We start from the raw sequence: 23,890 nt of genomic DNA on the forward strand, positions 1-23,890 counted from the left end.
GAGCTAGAGCTTTGAAGTCCTTTCCAACGCAAACCGTGCTTTGATTTTATGGCCCTATGGATCACTAGAGGGCAGTCTGGGTTTAGGTGTTAACAGGGCGAAAGCTGCTGCTTCTCCCTGCTGGCGATTACCAGCCTAAAACCCTGCAGGTGAACCCACTGTCTGTGCCAGTGCAAATGTCTCACTACACAGAAACACCAGCCAGGCACAGTTCTGAAAGGACCTGTGTCAGCAGGGCAGGGGCTGCTGTGGACCTGGCTGCAGAAACCTTACTGGTGACCATAATGGGGACTATGAGGCACTGAGCTGTCCGGCTGTTTTCCTGTCACAAGTTCAAAAATTGTCTGAATTTCTCATAAAGTGGGATCATACTGGAATTAGGGATTGGGGATGGAGAATGAGTTAAGGAAGAGTGTACCTGGGAAAGAGGTGACAAGGGTGGTGTAAAAGATGTGCCAGCTTGGCCTGGGTTAAGTATTTCATACAGGCTCACAGCAGACAGGTGCATGTTTGAGGGCAGTGGCTGAGCTGTTCTGATATTGCTCTGAAGTGTAGAAAAATCCATAATCAGTGCTGGGTAAATAAAGGAAACTGCTACTGTTAAGAATTTTGTTAATTTGGAGAGTTTATGGTGGAGTGGGTAACTATGTCTGTTTCTTCCATTTGCAGAAGGATGTTCCTGATGGGTTGAAGGAGCTCTCAGATGGCTCAGAGGAGAGCAGTGATGCCCAGTCTGACTCTCAGAGCTCCGAGAACAGCAGCAGCAGCAGTGATGGGTGCAGTAACAAAGATGGGAAGAAAAGCAGATGGAAACGGAAAGGTAATTTTCTTTTTCAGGAGCGATGATTTTTTAACATGGTCCGTGTCTGTGAAGGACTTGGAGGTTTTTATCCATCTCATCTGTTGCTTTATAAAGATGGGCTGTTAATGAGTTAACAGCCTAAAATCTGCTGTTACCATTGGTGTTCCTGAATTGATCCAAGTGTTGATTTACTGTTGTGGGCACCAAAAGGGAGGTGTCTGTAAATCAAGTGTGTTTAAGGCCTTGATACAAGTCACAGACTACTGTGCTGCACACCCAGGAACAGGGAATCTGTTTTTTTCCCAGCTTTTCTCTGCCATCCACCAGCTTTCCCAAGAAAAGTCTACCTCTTACTTCTGGCCTCTTTTGATGCCTTTGGGTGGAACACTGACCAGGAATGAGTGCATAATCTCTGAGGTTAAAGCATGTGGACTGATGCGTCCTGTAAGATTTGGGATGGAGCTGCTGTGCTGTTTTCTTCTGTCTTTTTGGACTCCTTTCCCTCATAAACCCAGAAATATTTAGGTATTCAGTACTGTTAAACATGAAATTGTTTACACCTTAGCTGATAAACTGTTGATTTTTTTCCTCCACTACTTTATCTTAGTGATTGCTGAAGTTGACGATTCAGTGATGGCTCTAGGATATCTAGGTTCTGGATTTTCTACAGAAGTACCAAGCAGAGGGAATAATGGATTTCGTTCTCTGTGTTGAATCCTGGTGCCTTTACCACCCTGAGAAGGCAATGGATCTTTTCAGATACTGCCACATCATGCTGTCGTGCTGCTTCAGGAACAGTGGAAACCAGCAGCTCTAGCCAATGAGTTATAATATTTACTCCCTGTATTAGTAATAAACTGAGTTCCGTGCTCTGGTATCTGCTTGTCTGCTTAGATGCTCGGAGTTGAATTAATAAAAAAGCCATAGTAAAATGTGAGGAAGCCCTCCCTTTGGGCAGAGGTAGCAGACCACAGCTCTGGGTCTTCCTGGACAGCTGCTCGTGCAGCTCCTGGTGCTGTATCTTTACCCTTCAATCCAATCTTTTCCTTTTCTCCTCAGTCAAGTACAGAATTTCCTGGCTGAAATAAAACACGATTTAAAACTTATTTCCCATGCAACAGGATACCTGCGTGGAAGTGCATGAGAGGTTTTCTGAAGTTGTTAAAGACAGTAACAGGTAGGGTCTGCCAAAATCCTTCCATTGGTGCAAAGGTGTGCAGTGGGGAGTCACTGAATGAGAATGTACTCTCATTGTATGGGTGCATGAAGCTCATGTGGCTCAGACCCCACCTAGTGATCTCTTCATGGCCTCTTTTGGACTTGCTCTAGCAGTTCCACATCCTCCTTATTTTTGGGGCCCCAGAGCTGGATGCAGGACTTCAGGGGGGCGTCTCACAAGAACAGCAGTTTGAGTTGTTCTTCCTTTTGGTCATCATGTTGCCTTGTATCTTCCGAGTTACACCTGCTGGTTTGCGCCCTTTCAGGAGGTGTGTGAGATCCTCTTGCCGTTCTTTGCAGTCTGGTTTAATCTTTCATTATGCAGAATAACTTCTTATCATATGCCTGCACGCTGTGTCTCTGTGCAGATTGCATAGATTGCTTGGCGTGGGTTGTAGCACACTGCCTTGGACACCCCACTGGTCCCTGATGAAGGGGCAGCCTCACTGGTTTTACCTCCTGTTATATTAATTGGTTATTATCTGCAGGATGTCAAGATCTGTAGGACTTAAAGCAGACTCCTTTACTCTTTTCCTAAACCAGATCAGTTTACTTCTAAATCCTGAGTCATCTTCGATCTGTGATAAGCTCTTCCTCTAGAAATCTGTTCTGGTTTATGTAAGTGATGTCTTTGCCAATGGCATGTGTTTTACCCTTAGAATTTTGCTTGTTTATTAAAAAAAAATCACAAACCAGACAACAACAACAAAAAAAAACAAACCCAAAACAAAAAAACCTAAAGCTTCTTCAGCTAAAAATCAGCAGCTTCATGCAAGAACATAATTTTCTTACCTAAATTACACAAAAGAACTTTCAAAGGCATAAATAAGTGCCCTGGTACTTTGCTCTTTAAAAGGTTTTGATATGGGAGGGTTTTTTAAGCAGTTTGTGCAACACCAAAGTACAAGCAAGTACATTGTACTTATAACCCCAACAAGAGGAGAAGAGCAGCCTTTTGTTTTTATGGGGTATTACAGGATGATGACAATACCCTGTCCTACTGAAACCTGTGTGCACAGATTCTGATACTACCTTCAGCTGTGTCACACAAGATGCTTGGATGTTGCTTTGGAGGGGGGAGGGCAGGAACATGGGCATATGTTTCTTTGCATACTCTTATCTAAAATACAGTCTTTTGCTTCTCTGAACCTGTGGGTGGCAGTTTTTGCACTGTACACGTGCAGAGCTTGCTTTTGTACTTGGGATATTACCTGAATTTTGCTAAGAAAAGATCAAGTCCTGCTGGTTCCAGACACGCCTCCTGCTGTGGATTGGAGCCTCTCTGGGCTGGGGTGAGCCCACTCCAGTAAATAGGAGCCCCCCAAAACCATGAAAGTAACCTCAATTTGAGGAACACTGCATATCTGTCATAATAAGCTCCCTCTTACAGCAAAACAAGAGTACATAGTTGTTCAGTGTGCCATGTATTATCCCTTTACCCTGTGCGGTGCTGGTTGATGCTGCTGTGTCACTGATCCACTGTAGGAAGGGAGCAACCACACCGGGGCTTCCCCCAAGGGCTTTTTGCTGTGCTGGCAGATTTTTGAGGTTTTGCTTTGCAGTGCATGTTTCCTTTCTCTGTTATTCTCCCTTTTCTCTGTCTCATCCTGCTCTGCTGGCTGTCGCAGTGAGGATTAAGGGCAGCATTTTCACATCATTTTGTGTGCCACTGTCCCCCAGGTGCCACCTCTGCCACCCTGCTTGGTGGGAGGCTCCCAGGCACATCAGATTGCCCTGGGGACTCCTGCAGTGCTTCCTGCTGATGAACATGTGTTTGGGATCCAAGAAGGTAGCAGTTTCTTTTTCTTTAAAGCTAGGTACTTTTGACTTGCTGCCACCCACATGCCTGTTAAGCTCCAGTACTTTGAAGCATTCCAGGGATAGGGCATTCACAGCTTCTCTGTGCCAGGGCCTCGCTACCTTCCTAAGATCTTACTAAGAACTTCTTCCTAAGATGTCGTCTCAGTCTCCTCTCGGTCAGTTTAAAGCCACCCCCCCTTGTCCTTTCCCTACAGGCTTTTGTCAGAAGCCCCTTTCCAACTTTCTTTCATTCAGCTGTGAATGCTCCATCCCTGGCAGTGTTCAAGACCAGGTTGGACAGAGGCTTGGGTGGCGTGGTTTGGTGTGAGATGTCCCTGCCCATGTCAGGGGGCTTGGAACTTGATGATCTTAAGGTCCTTTCTGACCCTAACTATTCTGTGATTCTTGTCAGTCCCTTTAGGCACTGGAAGCTGCTCTGAGGTCTCCCCAGAGCCTTCTCCAGGCTGAACAAGCCCAGCTCTCTCAGCCTGCCTCCATAGCAGAGGTGCTCCAGCCTTGGAGCATTTTCATTGCCTCATCTGGACTCACTCCAACTGCTCCACATCCTTCTTATGTTGGGGCCCCAGAGCTGGATGCAGGACTGAAATGGGGGTGTCACCAGAGAGGAGCGTAGGGGGAGAATCCCCTCCCTCTACCTGCTGGCCTTGTTGAACTCACTGAGGTTCACCTCTCAAGCCTGTTAAAGTCCCGAAAAGTAGAGTAGTTTCTACTTCAAAATGAGTTTTATTTTTTGTTAGTACATTTGTTTGCTCTTGAAAATAACCAGCAAATCATTAAATTCCAATTAGAGAGATTCCTTCAGTGTTGGGCTGTGTAGCATCAGCTCTGGAATGTGCACTCCTACACGGCTGCTTCCTGGACTGTTTGTGCAACAAAAACCACAGAAAATCATCCTTCCTTGTTTAAAAAAAAATTAAAAAATATATCAATATCTAGTCACTTAAAAAATATGCCAGTTTCAGCCCAAGTTGCCTCGTGGCATTGCTTGACTCCAGCCATGTTTTTACCAATGTGATGTTTGAGTTTGGTCTGTCAGCACTTACACAAGCCCATTGTAAATCAACTGATCCTGGAAGTCTTGGTAGAAAGCGGTGTTAGTGCAGGGCACGGTTGCTGTTTTTGCAGGGGTTTGGGGCGGTAGTTTTATTGTGAGTGTACGAAATTGTGATAAAGATCAGCCAAGTGAATGCAAACTGGGGTAGACAGCGAACAGATGAGCTGCACGCATATTATTTTGCTTCAAGGCTTTGACTTGAGCTCTTTGAGTCTGCACTTTAGCTTAACGTGACATTATTTTTGCTCATATACATATAAAACAGGAAGTACATTCAGATAACATCAACAGCCACTTCCTTATATGTACAAAAATAAGTGCTCTGACAGCAGCAAAACTGACACTTTGATTTTAGAAAGGATGGAAACCTTTGTGCATTTGTAGACCCACATGGGCATTACACAGTCAGCAGCGCAGGGGGAGAGGTTTAAAAAGAAGCACCTCACGTTTTCACCTGCATGTCTGCACCTGAGCTGGAGGCAGAGGAAACCAATAGCAGGATTGACTGCAGAGCTGAAGCAGCAGTGATGTTCATGGAGCAGCTTTGTGCAGTTCCCCTTGCAGGTAAGTTGCTGTTGTTTTAGCGGTGGCTGCAGCAGATGCTCATTTTTGAGCTCAAACTGGGTTTTTTCCTGGCTGGGGTCCCTCTGTGCTGACCAGAGGCAAGGCAGATGCCTTTTCTTCAGCCTTGAAGTGAAATGGGTCTTGTCTTTTGAGTCTGATAAAACAAAGCATTTTTTTGGATACAGCACTTGTAAAAGATACCAGCAAGGCTCCTTGGGCTCTGTGTTGTTTTAAATCATCCTCAAACTTCCAGTCTAAATGCCTCATTATGGTTGCATTTATCACCAGTATGTTTTGCAGGACAACTTGGAAGTGGTTTGTTGTAATGCATTCTGTGAATGTGAGGAGACAGTCTGTGTATACCTTATTTGTACACCAAGGATTGTACCTGAGCTCGGGTTTACTAATATAGTCTGTCCTTATGGTGTCTGGAAATAAACATTTATAGCTTAGTTGTATTTCCGTGATCAGCTGCAAAGCTTGGGTTGACTGGAGTGGAACCACAGTCAGAGTGCCTACACCTGGCTTTGCAGGCTGGTACAAGTAATTAAAAGTCATTTGGCTCCAGTGCATAGCTGCCTGGACTTTCATGGCTTCTGGTAATGAAAATGGCTGTCAAAATGGGTTTTTCCTTGAATTTCTTACATGTCTGTGGTGTGCCCTTTCTAATCAGAGTCCTTGTGAAAGAGCAGGATCTTGTTTGACTTTTGTAACTGCTACTGTCTGTGCGAGCCATTGCAATAGCAGGTCTCTCCTCTAGCAAAACCCAACCAGAGTTTGCTGCATTAAGAAGGGGAAAGAAAAAAACAGGTGCTAAAATGAACTTTAAGGGGAAAGGGGGAAACAAACTTGGTAAGATTATCAATAATCCTTCTCCATTAGCCAGGATTTGGCTTGACTTGCATTTTTACGCAGCAGACACATACCAGTGGGTCCCCTGGGGCTCCCAGGGAGTCAGAATTAGAAGATTTTATAAAATAGGGTGTCCCCCTAAATTCTTCTTAAATAGGGCAGCGAAATAAAATAGGTAGAGTAGTTAAATTTCTGTGTTGTGTTCACTGCCAATAGCCCATACTTGGGAATACAGGAATAAGAAATAAATAACTACATGTGTAATTAACTATATTCTATAGCTGAAAGTTTGTGCCCTGTCCTTTAGCACACCTTGGGCACCTGGAGGCAGAGAAGTACCAGTTTGCAGAGGCATGACCTTGTTTTACTCTGAGCTCTGCTGTGGTGGTGGCTCTTAGCTTCCTTAACATCCGGGGCCTGATCCCATGTGACCCTAACAGCTGCCAAAAGTGATTTAAAAAAAGAATTCTGTTTGGGTTATGTCATTTTGTTTCTTCCTGCTAAAGATTGGGTAGAAATATCAGCTTTTCTAAATACAGCCGATTCCTACTTCTGCTCATGACTCATGAGGAAGCTGTTCCCCAAGTATCACATTATGTAATTTACCAAGGAATCTGCAAACATGAAGCAAAAAATAGTCCTTTTTCCTTTATGTAGGTTAGTGTATTTCCTCTTTAGGCTAGTGTATCACAGTATCCAAATTTTGAGTTAGGTGTAGTTTCTTATAGTGGGCTGTACAGCCTCTGAGGTCTCACTCTCTACTGGTCAGAAATCACAGAATCCTATGGGTTGGAAGGGTCCTCAAAGCTCATCCAGTTCCAACCCCCTGCCACAAGCAGGGACACCTTCCACTAGACCAGGTTGCTCCAAGCCCTGTCCAACCTGGCCTTGAACACTGCCAGGGATGGGGCAGCCACAGGTTCTCTGTGCCAGGGCCTCACCACCCTCACAGGGGACAGCTTCTTTCTTAGATCTCACCTAAATCTCCCCTCTGTCAGGTTAAAGCGATTCCCTCTTGTCCTGTCCCTACAGGCCCTTGTCAAAAGCCCCTTTCCAGCTTTCTTATTGGCCCTTTTAGGTACTGGAAGCTGCTCTAAGGTCTCCCCAGAGCCTTCTTCAGGTTGAAGTTGTGTTTCCATCAGACTTCACAGCAGTTTAAGTTGTTTGAGCATGTCATTCAGCTGCAGTCATAGGCACTTAACGTGCGGCCCTGTGTTTGGTGGACATTTTAGACATGTAGAAAAACGGGTTATAGACTTAAGAGTCTACAGTAGAAGATTTTTTGCATGAATTCCCATGCATGAATTTTCCTCAGCCTCTAAAACCCTGAAGGCTTATTGAAGAAACAATAGGTCAGTTTTCTGCAGGACACCTTCAGTCTGTGCTTTACAAGTGAGCTGTTGCCATGCTTTCCCAGCACTTTAACAAACCCTCAGCTCACAGTCTTGTCCTGATTAAGCTGTGCTCTCTGCCTCTACTTGCTCTCTGCAGAGCTCATCCTAGCTCCCGGTCCTCTTTCCTAAGTAGAAGAGCCAGGCAGAAGCTGTAGGCAGTTATATTATCAGGAGTTGATAACATATTGCTGAACTGGAGAAGTCTTAGGCATCACTCCTGCCCTGTGTCTCCAACTGGTAGGGGAGGATGGCTGTTTTGGGGTGGTTATTCTTACCATCCGTGTAGGTGCTGTTTGGATTGGCAGCATTGGGCCTGATGGGAGCTTGGCCAATATATGTGGTATGTATGTGGTAGCAGGGAAGGGTGCATGGTCTTCAGCAGTATCCCTGCACCCTCAGGCATGTCCACTGATGATGCATAATGGATGGTGGATGGAAAGATTCAGCCAAGGAGCTGGGAGAGCAAAGAGGAATCGAAAGCTGCTGCCTTGTGTCTGCAGCTGCATGGGGTCATTGGAGGAGCAGTAAAACAGCTTCTGTCTCTGTCCTGAGCTTTGTTGTCCTAATGCATTTTGATTATGTTCAGCAGGTTTCTCTGGTGCTTTTCTGAGCCAGAGGCTTAGGAAAACCTGGTGCATGTACATTTGTTGAGTTGCCAAGTATCAATGTTGTTCCATGCAATTCAGATCAGACCTTCCAGTGACACTGCGATACAATTAGAAATCTCTTGCTTCTGATCCTGTCAGCAGGCCCTGTGGTGAGGGATGCGGCAGGAACACATCCAAGGGTTTGGTTTTGCTGATAGGAGATGGAACACCAGCAGTCTTTGAGGGACAGTCCAGCCTCAGAAGCCCCAGAGTGATGGAAGTGTTCTTGTTCAAAGCAGTGAAGTCTCCTCTCCATGACAGTCTGTCAGGGTATACAGGAGTTGGTTGTACAGGCTTTCATGTGGAGCAGGGAAGGTTTTGCTATGTGGTACCTGACAGGACAAGCTCAAAACCCACCTGCCACCAGCAGTACATGGGTACATGAAGCAAAGTACGTGCAGCCCTGTCTGAGAGAGCAAGGGCTGCTTTGGGATTGAACTTTCTTATCTGGGACTTTTTTTCCCCTTTTAGTTGCTTCAGTTTCTTTGACTTGTCCTGAAGATTATTGCAGTTTGTTCTGTCATTCCATGTCAAACAAGTTCTTAATGGCTTTGACTTTCAACCTGCAAAACCATATGCTGTGTGCATTTTATCTCTACAAGAAAGACTGTCTGTGACCTCCCACTCCTCTAGGTTCTATGTTGTAAGAGAAAAGGGGATGCAAACTTGAAAATACTTTGTTCAGTTTTGGTCCCTGCTATGTAAAAAAGATGTGGATGGGCTAGAGAGGGTCCAGGGTCATCTTGTTGCATGCTTAATGGCCATTCCATCTTTGTTAGACTTTTCTAGCTCAGCTGGATGTATTTAGAGCCAGTATAAAAAGAGTACAGGGCCTTCAAGAAATAGGTGCATGTATGTATGTTTTGTTCTGTGTTTCCTCCCTGGTAATTCCTATTGGCTCTGCTTGCTTTGACCACTGTTGACCTGAGGCTTTTGTACCAGGGCTTAATATAACACTAAGATAACATTCCTCCATGGTCATTTTCCCCTCTCCTGCAAGTTGCCTGTCAGCCCATGGGTTTTCCCTTGAGTAATTTGGTGTTATCAGTAAATTTTGCCACTTCACTATTTACTTACTTTTTCCACACAACTTGTGAATATAATACTTGGATATCTTGACATCCACCTGATGGTGCTGGCTGTCAGACATGTTTTTGCTCTACACATGTAATACCTGGCTGCTGGACAGGTCCTGTGAGGAGCAACCAGGGCATACAGGATGCAGTAGCTTGGTCTGGCAGTATTTGGCTGTGGCATCTTCCCTCTTTCCCTGTTGCAGAAACCATTTAAAAAGCAAACTTCACAGAGCGGTGTGCTGAGGAGATATGTCACTGTGCAATTTGGAAATGCTGGAGGGAAACTAGGCTACGTGGTATTGATCGGAGGAGCCCATTCCAGGAAGTTTTCAAGGCCAGGCTGGACAGGTCTTGGAGCAGCCTGGTCTAGTGGAAGATGCCCCTGCCTGTGGCAGAGGGATGGATGGAACTAGATGAGCTTTTTAAGGTCCCTTCCAACCCAAGCCATTGTATGATTCTATGATCATGTCAGCTTTTCAAGGAGATGAACCATCTTACACGGTAGAATTGCTTGAGCCTGTCAAAACCATGTTGATGGAACAACTCATTGTCTTCTCTTTGGCGCAAAACCTGCTGTCCTTTTTGAGCTCTGTTTGTTACACAGGTGTATTTTAGGCAGCTGAAAGCATTTGTATTTCAGTGAGGCGTTACAGTAGGGAAGTGTGCTGCCACATGCACATCAAGGTTTGGTGGCAGCATCAGATCCATGCAAATGGGGTATTGCTAGTGGGATTTGACCACATTAGGGTGTTTTTCATTCATGTTTTGAATTTGGTTGAGTGTCCTGTCCAAATGTTCTTTAAAGTAGGAATAATATATGTAATCCATATATATATGTATATATACATGTACACACACATTATTGAAATGTAGGGATGTGAGGATTCTTTGTTAATGGGTATTGCATAGTGTTTGCCCCAAGTGACCAAAACCATTATGTGTTACCAATAGAGGAGAAAATTTTTTTTTGCCTTACCAAAATCTAGTTTTTAAGAAATATGTAACATGTTCTAAAAGTCCTGGCTATGTAGCACTGCCCTGTGCTTACCGCAGAGGAACTGGCATTTCTCCTGTCCTCCTGCACTTTGCTTTTCAAATAAGTATTGGCCACATAACTGCTGCTTTGCATTTTTAGCATCAGTAGTAGCAAAGTTTGAACTTGCAGTGACTACCGTTGTCTTAACTGTGAAGGACTCATAGTGATGTATAATATATTATTTATTTTAGTTGCTTCCTTTGCTTCTCCTCTAAGAGAAGAATGTTCCTATTCCATGTTTCCGATGAGTGATGAAATTACCTGTTACTGATGGTCTAATGAATGTCTCTCTAATGATCTGTGGTTTTCACTTAGGCTTTTTGGCAATGTTCCTCTTTCCAGTCAGAGTTTTCATCACTGTGGGAAATCAAATAAATAATTTAAAGTGAAGTACTAATGAAGTATTGATATGAGTGCTTCAGACTGTCTCTACCATTTTGGACTACAGCATGGTCACACTCCCTGTGCCCTCAGCACTTTGCCACCTTCTAGTCCAGTAGTCCACTTTTCCCTGCAAAACATGGCCCCCAGTAGTAACCTGACTTTTGTAAATATTAAAGCTTTTACTGGTGACCACATAAGGCTGCATGAACTGATGTTTTTAAGACTTTGCAGTTTATTTCTGTATGTTACAGCCAGATGCATGAGATCTGGCATATCCAGTGTAAAAAGGATGTGGAGCTGATGGAGTGAGTCAAAAGGAGGCCAAGAAGATTCTTTGAGAGCTGGAGCACCTTTGCTCTGGAGACAGGCTGAGGGAGCTGGGCTTGTTCAGCCTGGAGAAGGATGAGAAAGGAGACCTATGAGCTGCTTCCAGTGCCTAAAAGGGCCAGCAAGAAAGCTGGAGAGGGGCTTTTGACAAGGGCCTGCAGGGACAGGGCAAAGGGGAATGGCTTTAAACTGACAGAGGGGAGACTGAGATGAGATCTTAGGCAGAAGTTCTTCCCTGTGGGGGTGGTGAGGCCCTGGCACAGGTTGCCCAGAGAAGCTGTGGCTGCCCCATCCCTGACTGTGTTCAAGGCCAGGTTGGACGGGGCTTTGAGCAGTCTGATCTAGTGGAAGGTGTTCCTGCCCCTGGTAGAGGGTTGGAACTGTATGAGCTTTGAAGTCGCTTCCAATCCAGACCATTCTGTGATGAGTCTCTGATTTGCCGTACTGGTTACCACACTGATTCAGAAACAGCTGATAGCTCTGAAGGACCTCGGTAAGTGTGAAGCAAACAGCCATGTGTGATGAGGATTCTTTCCCTGCATTTGTTCTGCCTTCTGGTAGTGCTGTGGCAGTTGAGGGGTGCAGGAAAACTTCCCCATTCCTGCTGTGAGCAGCATGTTCTCCTCAGTGGTGTTGGGAGGCAATGGAAGTGGGAGTGCCTATAGCAAAGGCTGCCCAGCAATCTTCTTTTACAGACCTTTTTCACTTGGCAAACTTTAATTTTGGAGCTTGGTTGTCTGTCTTTCTGGGTAAGGGGGAGTGTCTTTTAACATCAGCAGGATCTCTTCAGCTGCTGCTGAGAATAAAGTGTAGGGAAATGGATTTTTTTGTCCACTTTAAAGCTTTATTTTAGCGGTGTAAGATACTGCCATGGCAGCGCCTCAGCCCAGGACTGGAAATCTGACTGCGTAGTTTCTCGATGAAAGGAAAAAAATAAAGAAAACATCAAGTTTGTTTCCTTGACATCGTGCCTGTGCTTTGGAGCAGCTCTCGGTTCAGAGCCATGGGCAAGGGCACGGGTCAAAGAAGCAACAGGCAGAGGGAGTGCAGTCCAGGGGTCATCTGGGAGGCAAGTTTCTAAATGCTGTTTGTTTTCCACCAGAACTGTAAGTACCTCACTTTGGCTCTTCCTTTGTTTTCCGTTACAAATCATGGAATTCATTGTCAAACTGCAGGATGAGCGGTTTTTGGCCGGCCCCTCCACAGCAGCCGCTGGGTGCCTGTGCTGCAGCTGCCGATAGGTGCGATGCGCACTCCAGTTGCAGCTGACAGGATTGAATGTTTCTCAGCTATTTTTAACGTGCATTTGCGAATTAATGAAAATGAGTTTGGGGTGCGAGTTGGAAGTGCTGCTAACAATGAGTTTCATATGTGGACCTTGCTGATCCTGAGCGATAACTCCCGTGTGGACAGAATCGGGAAGAGTTAATCACAAACAACTGTGTGGGGAAGAGCTGTAATGGCTCTATTCTGATTTTTTTGGCCAGTGTTATCTAAAAACTGGTCTCTCAAGAGCAGTGAATTTTCCTGCTCTCCAATCGCGAGCTTTTAGTTGGGACATGTCTCAGCCTCAGTTTAGCATGGCTCGCAGATCAGAAGCTGCAGTGCTGGATGCTGTACGCAGGTTTCCTGTCCTGGGAAGATGTAGGCATGTCACTAAAGTGACAGTAGGTTAAAGCAGAGGAGGGAATACAGGGAAACAGTTCAAGTTCATCTGTACTGACTGTATTTTGACCGCTGATTTAGGACTCAGCTTACATTTCAGCTGAGCGCCTTAGAGTTGGTATTAAATGCAGCTATTGGCATCATATTATCTTTATCCATTTCTCTGCATTAAAGTTATTGGGAGAACTCCTAAATTGCCTAAGTCGACTGATTCCATGTCAGCTGAGTGGTTTCACCAGTGAAAGAAAAATGCTACTTCATGGGGTGAAAATCAGGAAGCTCAGTGTAGTGAGTAATTCGTGGCTTTTCTCCAAGAAAGTGAATACTTGTACAAGTGCCATCTCAACAGTAAATGCATTGGCATCACTGCTGCTACAGTCCAGGCCTCGCTGCTTATCACTGTCATGAAGCACACAATAACCAAATTATCCCCTCGCAGGCACTTGTGCTGTCCTGAGATTTGTGTTCATGCTTGTGTATTTGGCAACAAACCCTCATTAGAGGATTAGTTTGTGAGAGACCTCGCAGGCACACAAAAGGTGGTAGCTCGGAGTTCAATGGGCAAATTGCGGCACTGCCCTGTGCAAGGTCCAGGTCATGCTGCTGCATGGCTGGGTTGGATGAGATACAAGTTTTTTAATTGTCTTATTTTCTTTTATTAAAATGTATATTGGCAGAGACAAGCTGCAGTAATAACGATCAAAAGACCCAGGAGCTAATGAGTTAGTTGTAAGCAGCTTTCCAGACTTCAGGAGAGCAGCCATGCTGTCCCAAAGCAGTCACAACAGCGTAATAGGGGATGCAGGTGCTCAGATGGGAGTTCAAAGAACCATGACTACACCTTCCCCTCCTTGAACACCTCTACTGGCTTCCTATACGTTACATGTTTGGCCACCTCTAATCTGCTCTGTGAGTCAGCAACCTAGAAGCATGTTCTGTTACCCTAAAACAGTGCATCCGAAGGATACAGTCCTGCTTACATTGGCCTCGAAGTGTCCACTGTGCAGAGATGCTGAGGGTCAGTTGAGCTGCTTCAAAGACTGTTTCTGTCCAGGACTCCAGTCTGCAGCCTCTGTTTACTGGACTTAGGTGGCCACAGAGACCCTGCAGTGAGCCAGTGTGCTTCAGTAGCCCTGCAAAAACAGTGATATAAGCAATGTGATTCAGCTCATGAAGGGATCTGATGCATGTGGAGACAGTTTGAGGGAAGGGATGGGAGATGGTCTCAGGTTGCTTGTATAAGACCTCCGTCTGACAGCAAGCCAGTCAATCTGTTCATTTGCTTGTGTAGCTTAACAGCCTTCCTGTGCTCCAGATGTATTGTTGTTGCTCAGGTACTCGCGTGTCTTCAGTATGCTGTGCTATTAGTAGGTAGTCGCAAATAATACTCAAAAAAAAGGATACTTCACTGAAGGATTCTGTAAAGAAGCATAAGAAGAATCTTCACTTTAACTTACAGGGATTTTACACAAGTATATGCTGCCCAAAGGGGGTTGCTTTACAGGGAGCAAAGCTGAGTGCAACTTCAGTTGCAGGTGTGCTACTTCCTCAGAGCAAATATTTCCATGCAGAATGAGTTGCATCAAGATTGGATTCTCTTAAAAATAAATTGTAAATAAAAATACAAAATACAATACAATAAAAATACAGTGCGACAAATACAATTGTTAATAAAAATACAGTGATAGCGGTCACGCCAGCCAACAGAAGTTCCCTTGAGCTTTATGGGCATTTCATGCTTGACGTCATGAAGTAAAGCTTTGGCTTCTGACAAGCTTTTCAGGGAAGTGGCACTGCCTGAAAACATTCAACAGCAAATGCCACCAGTGCCTTTTGTGTGTGTGTGCTGCAATTTCTGGTTTAATTTTTTAAAACCAGTTGTTCCTAGGAACAGTGATGAATGCACACAGATGCACTGCTGTGGTTTCATATGAGCACATGGGTGCCTTGGTTTTCTCTGGTTAATTTGGTGTTGCTGTTGCCAAGCCAAACTGTTGAGCTCTGTTACAAGGTAGATGTTTTAGGAAGACAGTTGCTGTATTTGTGCTGATTGCGCTTCTCAGTAGATCATAGAATCAGCTAGGTTGGAAAAGACCTTTAAGATATGAAGTTCAACCTTTACCCCAGGACTGCAAAGTCCACCACTAAACTGTGCGTCCGCTTCTGCTTCCATGGGGCCTTATTGATGGTGTGCTTGAATTCACATCCTTTCTTTTGAGTACATATCGGAAGGAGTCTTACTGAAGCCTGTATATTGTGTGGACAGGATGCTGGGTTTCAAGCTGACTGTTTCTGTAGAGCTTCATGCATCGGCAGAGCAGGGGCCATGACCTACCTTCATTTCCTCTGACAGGCCATGACAGCCAGAGCGAACCCACCTAGTGTGTGTACTGACTATTGCACAATTAATCTCTCTTCTTCACATGTGTGATACAGAAATACTTTCATGCTCCTTTTCTGGTTGCAATGCCTGCAAAGTGAGGGAGAAGAGATGTGGTGCTGCTTCTGTGCCATACATGTCCTTGCATCACAGCAGGAGGTGCTGGCATGGCAAGGGTTGTATCTGTTTGGGTGTCTGTCATGTCAAAACTGGCTGCTTTAAGAGTTGAATGCTAGGGCTGGAAGCTTTTCTGGTGCAAAAACATAAGATACTGGCCTTTTTCAAAATAATTCATGCACTAGTATGCTCAGAGGGAGATTTTCCTGTTTTCCCTTGCTTCAGTGTAGATATTCTCCCTACTTTATATCATTATATAGAACCACCCACCTTACAATATTTTTTTTTCCCTTGTGGGTATCACATCCTTCTTCCTCTCCCATTTCAAGGCATCATTGGCCATTAGTACCCAGCACACTTGTAGGGCACAGACATCTCTGTGATACCTCTTTGCCTCACAGCAGGAATCACCTGGCTGCCTCTAGCCATCAGAGGAGTGGCTGTGAAGAAGACAGCTCTTCCACCATTGCATGGTAGCTCTTCTTCATCAGTGCTGGTATTCACAGCCTGTGTTTCTGTCTTTCATCATGAAGGTATTGTTCAGGTATTTGGGGTAGGTTTTCTCTGCTGCCTTTGTGGTGAGCTGTAGGGGCAGGCCTGAAGCACACATGTGCTGTCACCGGAAACATGAGCACCCAACTTCAGCAGTAAGTGTTGACAGAATGGACTCTGAGATTCAGTTCTTGGTTTTATACAAGGCCTTAACCTGAATAATTTCACTTCTGCTTCTCAGCATCCAAGAGGAGAGAAGTTAGGTGAAGTGCAAAGTGCTTTGAGCTCTGAAGATATGTTTTAGGAAAGAGGAAAGTGTATTGGGTGACATGCTTTAGTGTGAAGTGTCCCTGCCCATGGCAGGGGGGTTGGAACTTGATGATCTTAAGGTCCTTTCCAACCCTAACTATTCTATGATTCTATGTTGAATTCAGAAAAGAGTATTTCATTCTTCAGTGAGTGTTGGGTGTTTATCATCAGTGGGAATGAATGATCGGGGATGAATGATCGCTTCTGTCAATTGTATGGGCTGCCATAGTGTGTATCATGGATAACTTGGGTTTATTGCTCACCTGTACAGCCTTGACATTTTCCTGAAGGCACACATCTGCTGTGATCTTTGGTTTTTAGCAAAAAGCTCCAACCAGTTCAACAACTCACTGATGCTGGCTAATTTAATGTCAGCTGAGGTCATTACCACTTACTGCAGTAAATTTTTTCATGAGTATATGTAAAATATTGTATTTCTCTTCTTCCTTCCAGTACAACACCTGAAAAAATGTTTGGATCAGTAAAAGAGCTCTAAATCCAGAACATACTGGTGATAATGATTTGACTATTTAAATACCCAGGGAGCTGTGCCTTTGTGATTGCTGTGTGTCCTCCAGGAAACTTGAAAATGCTTGAGCCTAGGAAGTAATAGGGATGCAAATTACTTTTATTTTTTTTAATGTTTCTTTTAGTTTCATTTGTTTTATAATTGCATCCTCAGCAGGCTGGGTTGGTTCCTTCTGCACGTATTCTGTCTGCAGCAAGATCTGTCTGTGGCTGGTGTTCTAGAGGTGCTGCACGCTGCAAATAACAACCCTAGCCACATGTTCTCCCCATGCCTGGGCTGATACCAGAACTAAATTTGTGTCATTTAGGTAAGCCTGGGGTTTGTTAACTGGGAGATCTCTGCTGTCAGTAAGGCTTTATGACAGATGTTGTCTGAGAGGTTTATAATGCTGATGGATGTTTCTGTGCCCAGGCTGGAGAGTGCTGCGGCCAGTCTGAAGGGTTGTGCTTGGTCCTGCATCTCAAAGAGCTCTTCAGTGACCTGTCCCTCTAATGAAGAGCCATCATAGACACGTGGAACACATTTTGGTGGCAGTGTCTCGAGTATTTAATGTTGAGTCTTGGCTGCTGTTGGCAGCTTCACTTCTCAGATCTTTCTCTAAGTGACCCAGCACTATCCTCTTCATGGTGTTAAACTACTTAGGCAGAGGTCTTTGATGCCAATTTTATTTCTCCACTAGAGCAGAGAGCTGCAGAGCTGTTTCTTTCCTGTTCTCATTCACCTTCTCCCATAACATGTTTGTGATGTCCTTTCCTAGAGCAGAGGAGTTGCCCAGTGTATCCAAAAAAGCACATAATAATAAATTTAAAAGAAAGATTTAAACTGGGACAGGAGACAGCATGTGGAGACAAATCAGTGATCAGACCCAGACTTGTTGAGTTTATCAGTTGTTGAGTACTTCAGAGCTGCCAGTGCAAGACACACTCCAGTCCCTCCATACAAAGCAAGCAATTGATCTCTTGTATGTTTATAAACCCTTAATCTGATAAGAGGAATATGGGATCCCTGTCCAAATTCCAGCTTTACCCAGGGTGAGTGTGGGAGGGGGAGTCCTGGGAAGTCGCAATTGGACGTTATTTATTCCTTCATTTTAGCAGGAACAGTCATGTGGAGGAGAACTCTTTTAAATGGCTGTCTCACTTGTAAGTATGATGATGTTCTGATGTGAATTCCAGGTTGAGTTCCTGCTCTTATTCTGGTAAATGGGTTACCTGTAGAAAAGAAGGGTACTGGATTAACCGGAGACATTTCTGTGCTTCTCAAAACATGTTTTAATGGCTTTCACTAGAGGGTTTTCATGTAAGACATCTGGATCCCATTAGCTGTGTAAAATCAGGTTATTTTAAGCTTATGATTGCACATAGGTGGGGGGAGTATTGTATTTTTAGTTCAGCTTGACTGTACTTTCTTCCCACGTGAGTGAAGTGCAGCCTCTACTTTCTGAATGTGTAGATCTGGGGGCAGACAATCCCATGGAAATGCATGCAACCCCTTGAGCAGGAGCTCTGGATCTGCTATTTTAATTTTGTTTCCTATTATCCTCTCCCATGCTCGAACAAAATCAGAGGCAAAATCCCAGCAGAGCTCCTGCTTCTGAGCTCCAGCAGAGGTGAGCATCTCATCTGTGTGCCCACGTGGCTTTGCACTGAGCTCTGCTGCCAGAGTGAGGAGGGCAAGCACAGGGCTGACTGGTGGGACATGACCACGCAGCAGTTTGGTCCTTCTGAAGGCAAAGATTAAATGTCATGCCTGAAGAGCATACAGAAGAGTGCTGCTTCTATGTCAAATAATAAATCAAATTTACCTTGGCATTGGGATTAAAGATTTTGGACTCCTCAAGGGTAGAATGAATTATCAGGATGCGTTGCCCATTTGTAAGTTGGCAATGGTTTCTGCAGCCCATGCAACCAAAGCAGTGCTTTGGTAGTGCTCGTGAAGCAGTTACCCAGCATAAACGTTTTTATCCCTGATAGAATTTTTACCTAATATTCTTGAGTATAAATTTAGCAGGATGGTTTCATTATTCCAAAATAGTTTGATTCCACTTACCCAGAGATGAGAGTTCCCTCTATTGCATATTATATTTGAAACCATAATTAGCTCTTAGCTTTAAAAAGAAGTTAGAGATCCAGTAAACGCCCACTGTTCCAGGAACCGCTGTGTGAGTGGTTTGCAAGGCCATGCCCTTTGCCTATATCGTTGGCCTTGTTGCTGTCAAAATACAGTGTCTGTGATGTGTTTTTACACTAGTGGCATTTGGGTAGGTTGCCTTTGGTTGTCTTCAGCCATAGCTCAAGCAGAAGACTTTTCTTGTCAGATTAATTTTGGTTTTGCAGACTGTTATATCTTTTTTCCTTCTTTCTTGAAAGTACTTTGATTCTCAGATTCTCTTAACAATTGTGGTTGTGTTTTCCTTTACTGCTAGTACATTTTTACTGTTTTTATTTTGTTTCATGCTGTTAAACAGTACATTAGTGAAGGTATCCGTACTGCCAGTATTTGGTAAAGTGAACTGCCATGGTTGACCTTAAGCTGAATAACCCTAAGAGTAATTTTATTTGCACCCACTGAAATAAAACCTTTGTATAAATGAAAGATAATTCCTTTAGTTTGCTTTCCTCAGCAGTGTTATAGAAGCATAGAATCACAGAATGATTTGTGTTGGAAGGGACCTTAAAGGTCATCCAGTTCCAATCCCCTGCCATGGGTAGGGACACCTTCCACTAGACCAGGCTGCTCCAAGCCCTGTCCAACCTGGCCTTGAACACTGCCAGGGATGGGGCAGCCACAGCTTCTCTGGGCAACCGGTGCCAGGGCCTCAGCACCCTCATCCAGTTCTTCCCTCCTATCCCTAGAGGCCCTTGCAAAACAAGTCTCTCTCCAGAGCCTGAGAAGCCCAGCAGTCATCTCTGCTGCATGAGTGTAAGAAAATCTTGATCTTTATTTAGGAGTTGCTTGAGTGCCTGCCAAAAAAGTCCCCAGTTCTGTCATCATCCTTGCTCTTTCACTGTAAGATCTCCCTCTACTTTCCTGTTCCCCCCTCTCTGGCTCAGTGCTGATCCAGGTGTTTTCCTGCAGTGGCTTAACCCGCTGTCCTGCAGCCAGCTGCGATCCACACAGGGACAGGGAGGATAAGGCAGTAAATCAAAAAGGAAATGGCTGGCTGAGTGAGCAGAGATCTCTATAGTTCTGCTTAATGGCCATGTAATCTCAGAGGACATTACTCCTGAACAGTTACTTTTGCTGAGACATTCAAAGCCCACCTGGACACGTTCCTGTGTAACCTTATCTAGGTGTTCCTGCTCCGGCAGGGGGATTGCACTAGATGATCTTTTGAGGTCCCTTCCAATCTCTAACATACTGTGATACTGTGAAAAGAGGATCAGTCATGTCTCTGTATTTTCTCATTGTGGTTTATTTGACACTGTTTGTCAAAGACAGACATTAAGCCAGAATATTAATAAGTATCTGAGGCAAGTGAGCAGATATATAGTGGAAGCCAGTGGGATTTCAAACAAATATCCTGCTATTTCATACCCTAAAAGGTAAATAACCCATGCAAGGTGAGACATCCAAGGAGCCAAAAAAGTAATATTCTAAGCACATTCCCTGTTCTGTTATTTTCAGTCTCCTGCTGAACCATGCTGGTACCTGACACCGTGAGAATTAGGAGTTATAGTGTTTCCTTGGTGGTGAGATAGTTTCAGCTTCTCAGTCCTGTTCTGGGAGGTGACAGCGGGGAGGGCATGGTGGGATCTGAGTTCCTTCATCCAACAGGGCTGAGCAGAAAGTCCTTATTCTTACCTGAACTGGGACTCTACAAAGGAAAGGCACAAGGCAGCATCTGGATGAAACTGTGCAGTCGGGCTGTTTCTGTTAGAAGGGATCCCTGGGCTACATCCCGTGTTTGATAGCTGTAGCAATTTACTGTGATTTTTCTAAAAGAGCCACTCATCTTTGGTAAGTTATTGTTAAATAATTCTTATTTCTTCTCTTTGCTGCTGTGTTAGCAGTTTCTTTATAAATGTATACAATTGATTGACCAATAGTTCTGGATTTGCAAATCTTAAGAGTACCAAATACCTTGTAAAATGGTTTGCCAGAGTTAAATTTCTAATTTAATTGATCTCTAACATAGCTGAAGTTGTGTTATAATTGCATTTATTAGAAGGAATGCTCTTGTATGAATTAAATTTCAAGGAAGAAGTCTCAAAGTGTAAAGGAGTCTCTGTCCCTCAAATTACAACTTGAATTGGCTGTGGATGGATCTCCTTCTGGTATTCATTCCTGCAGCTGGGACATGGGATTGTACTGGATCCATTCTGAGTTTGTCTAATGAGTCAGGGTTCATGAGGGTTGGCTGACACATGTTCCACTCTAATCTCATCTGCTTTCATCTTAGAGAACTGTTAACATTTCACCTGGCAAATTCTTCTCCCCGCCAAACCAAGTGCAGGAAGCAATGAAACCTCGTGATGGACCAGCTGGCTCAGTGACTTTTGGGCCAAGTGTGCTGATTGGGCTGGTTTGGAGCTCTTCTGGCTATGGATGCATATGTTTTGTTGCCTCTCCAAGCCAGCACCCTCAAACATAAGAGGCTTTTTGTGATTGCTCTTTAAGCATGTTCTGTCCTTACCAGTTAACATCAAGGGATGTTGCCATCCTGTCTCTCGTATGCCTCTGTGGGATGAGGGGATTCTGTTTACTGTTCCTAGTTTACAAAAGCTACTGAAATTTCTTTGCCAGATACTGGCCTGCCATCTTCCCTAATCTTAAACTGATCAAGGAAATCCTTATTGACACAGAAACAGTGCACAGCGACTCAGGGAGTAGTTTAATATCAGAGTGCCTCTCTGGAAGCACTGCTTTCCCAGTGTTCCTCTACATTTGGTAATCATTTCTGCATCTTCTCTCCAAAAGTGCTCTTAAGATTTAAGGGCATCAATCTCATCTGCACATATTTTTCAAATTATAAGCCTGAAGTGAAGAAAGAACTAACTTTACTCAAATTCTGTTTAAAGGAAACAAAACTCAGCTTGTCAAAGCCTGATCCTTATGGGAGTCTTCTACACGTGCACGTCTTTGCTGTGCCTTCACTTGGCTGTGTGCAAACTTCTTAAAAGGATATGACTTCCCTGAGAGCTTTTGAGCGTGAGGATGCAGGAGTGTATTCTCACAGGTTTATCCTCCCATCCATCCCCCCCCCTTCGCTTCAGGGGCCCACATATGAGCTCAAGCAGCTGGGACATGGTTGGTCTTCTCCAGTTCTCCAGTTTGTTCTTGAGACTCTGTTGTGGTTGCAGCTGTCAGTCCAGCACAGCAGCCGTTGTAGCACCAAGGGCTTTTACCCAGTCAGAAAATGTGCAGAATATCATAATGCAGCTTTATTGTCTCATCTCCACTTGAGTTGTCTTCTTAGATGTGGGTTTTAGCCTGTGCTGCCATTCCTGGTTTGAAAAATTAGTTTTCTTTGTCCAGAGGCAGCATAAAAATTAAAATGTGAATAGAATATGAGGCTGGCAAAGATTAGCCTGTATTTGGCTTAATCTTTCTATTTCATACAGAACTTGTAGTTTCAGCAGTGATGGCTTCAGAGAGGATGTGGTTCGTATTCCCGCTATTCAGATGTCTCAATGCCAGTAACAGTCAATCTGTTTCTGGGCCTGGGTTTTGAAATGTTAAACTGAGCTTACTTTCTCTTGGTAGTTCAACACCAAGGGTTAGTTTTACAAGGATGGGGCTGTGGTGTTTGCCCAGCCAAGGGTGGTGTTCCCAGCAGCTGCAGACTGGGAATGTGCCTGGTTACTGCAGGAGGGAGGCTGATGGCTCCACTGAGCCAAGGCTCTCCATGTCCTTAACTGTTTTCCTTACTTCCCTGAATCCCATCAAATTTTGTTGATGTGTTATGCGAGACTGCCAGTGTGAACATACAATAAGAATTGTATACACTTTATCTTTGCATCCTTACATGTAACATCGTCTTGATGTCCATTTTCATACAACAGAGCAAATGTTGGCTGTAATGGATCCCCTTCTGAGATGACTGTTTAGATTTACTACAGGTTCTATGAGGATCTTAGAATTTTTTCCAAAAAAAAATTTGCTTATTCCTTTTTTTTTATGTTTTACTTCGTATTTTTGGTTTTTTGTTTTCTAGGTTATATTTCTCTGATTTTCCACACAGTTCTCTCGGACCTTAACTAAACATTTCCTATTTTACTGTTTGCTAAGCACTAAATTGCTTCCTACTTAGTACGTGACCTTGCAGAATATCTGCTGGTTTCTTGCCTGATTACCATTTAATTCTGTTCTTTGCCTTCTGTCCCATCCAGCATCAGAGTTGTGCCAATTCTTTGTTTTTTCAACAATAGCCAAATAATTTTTAGAAGCCTTTTGTTGAAAATCTGTAGAAGTATGAGTGAACTCTTAGCAACAGACTTTCTTTTCTTCCCATTCTCTTGATTGATGCATTCAGAGAGTCCCAGTGAGTCTGAGATCTGCTTTTCCTCTTCAGCTGCTGATTGGACTCGGATCTTTTCCAGCATGATCTTATTCCTCTTGAACTGCAGGTTCAACCAAATTGAGTGACAATTGCAGGTTTACAACCTTTCCTTTGCTTTCCAGATCTTGGTATAACATCAAGGTTGGGGGGGGTGTTATCCTTTTAAGTGGTAATTTTGCTTGCTGTGTGACTGTGTCATCTTTTATTGTGTGCATGTATCAGCTGCATATGGTAATCTTGTCAGTTAGTTTTCAATTACCAGTTTCTTACCATACCTTTTATTGATTTTGTTTGTAGTGACATTTCCAAGTGTGGTATCACCTCACCCTGTCTAAAAACCATGTCTCTTTTCATTTACTGTCCATGCCACATGTGAGAATCTTACTTTTTATAATTTTTTGTTAGTAATTCTGTGCATTTTGTTGAAATATTCCTTTCTGAAGCTTATTGTCACTGCATTATTTTGGGGAGCTTGCCCTCTCTGTGGATCCAGAGTGGGATCCTATTGTGGCTATTGTTAATGAAGAGCTGTGGTCCTTACATCTTAAATCCTTTCTGTTGCAAGACACTAGCTTAGCCCTGTGTTTTATAGAGCTAATTGCTTCAGGAAGCACTAATTTAAATGTGAATCTGTTTACCAGCCTTTATGGTAGGGGTTCCTTCCCATCTCCCTGTGATCAGACCTTCTACTCTTCGTTTTGCTTCCTTGATCTTACAGTGG

The 23,890-nt window shown here is 44.0% G+C and overlaps 1 protein-coding gene across 7 annotated transcripts in view; it reads left to right on the forward strand.

Moving 5' to 3' along the window:
* ASXL2 (ASXL transcriptional regulator 2) overlaps positions 1-23,890 on the forward strand; it is a 104,920-nt gene that overhangs the window by 53,923 nt on the left and 27,107 nt on the right. For 6 of the 7 annotated variants that reach the window (XM_061350223.1, XM_061350220.1, XM_061350217.1 and 3 more), the window contains one exon: positions 670-820. In XM_061350223.1, coding sequence (XP_061206207.1) covers positions 670-820 — 151 coding nt within the window. Of the gene's footprint in view, positions 1-669; positions 821-4,778; positions 5,460-23,890 lie in introns of those variants that run through there. The other variant, XM_061350224.1, reaches the window with a different exon arrangement.

The sequence above is a fragment of the Neopsephotus bourkii genome, unplaced genomic scaffold (genome assembly GCF_033783945.1).
Source record: "Neopsephotus bourkii isolate Nb327-2 ecotype Australia unplaced genomic scaffold, CSIRO-AGI_Nbou_v1 NB_481, whole genome shotgun sequence".
Taxonomy (NCBI): domain Eukaryota; kingdom Metazoa; phylum Chordata; class Aves; order Psittaciformes; family Psittacidae; genus Neopsephotus; species Neopsephotus bourkii.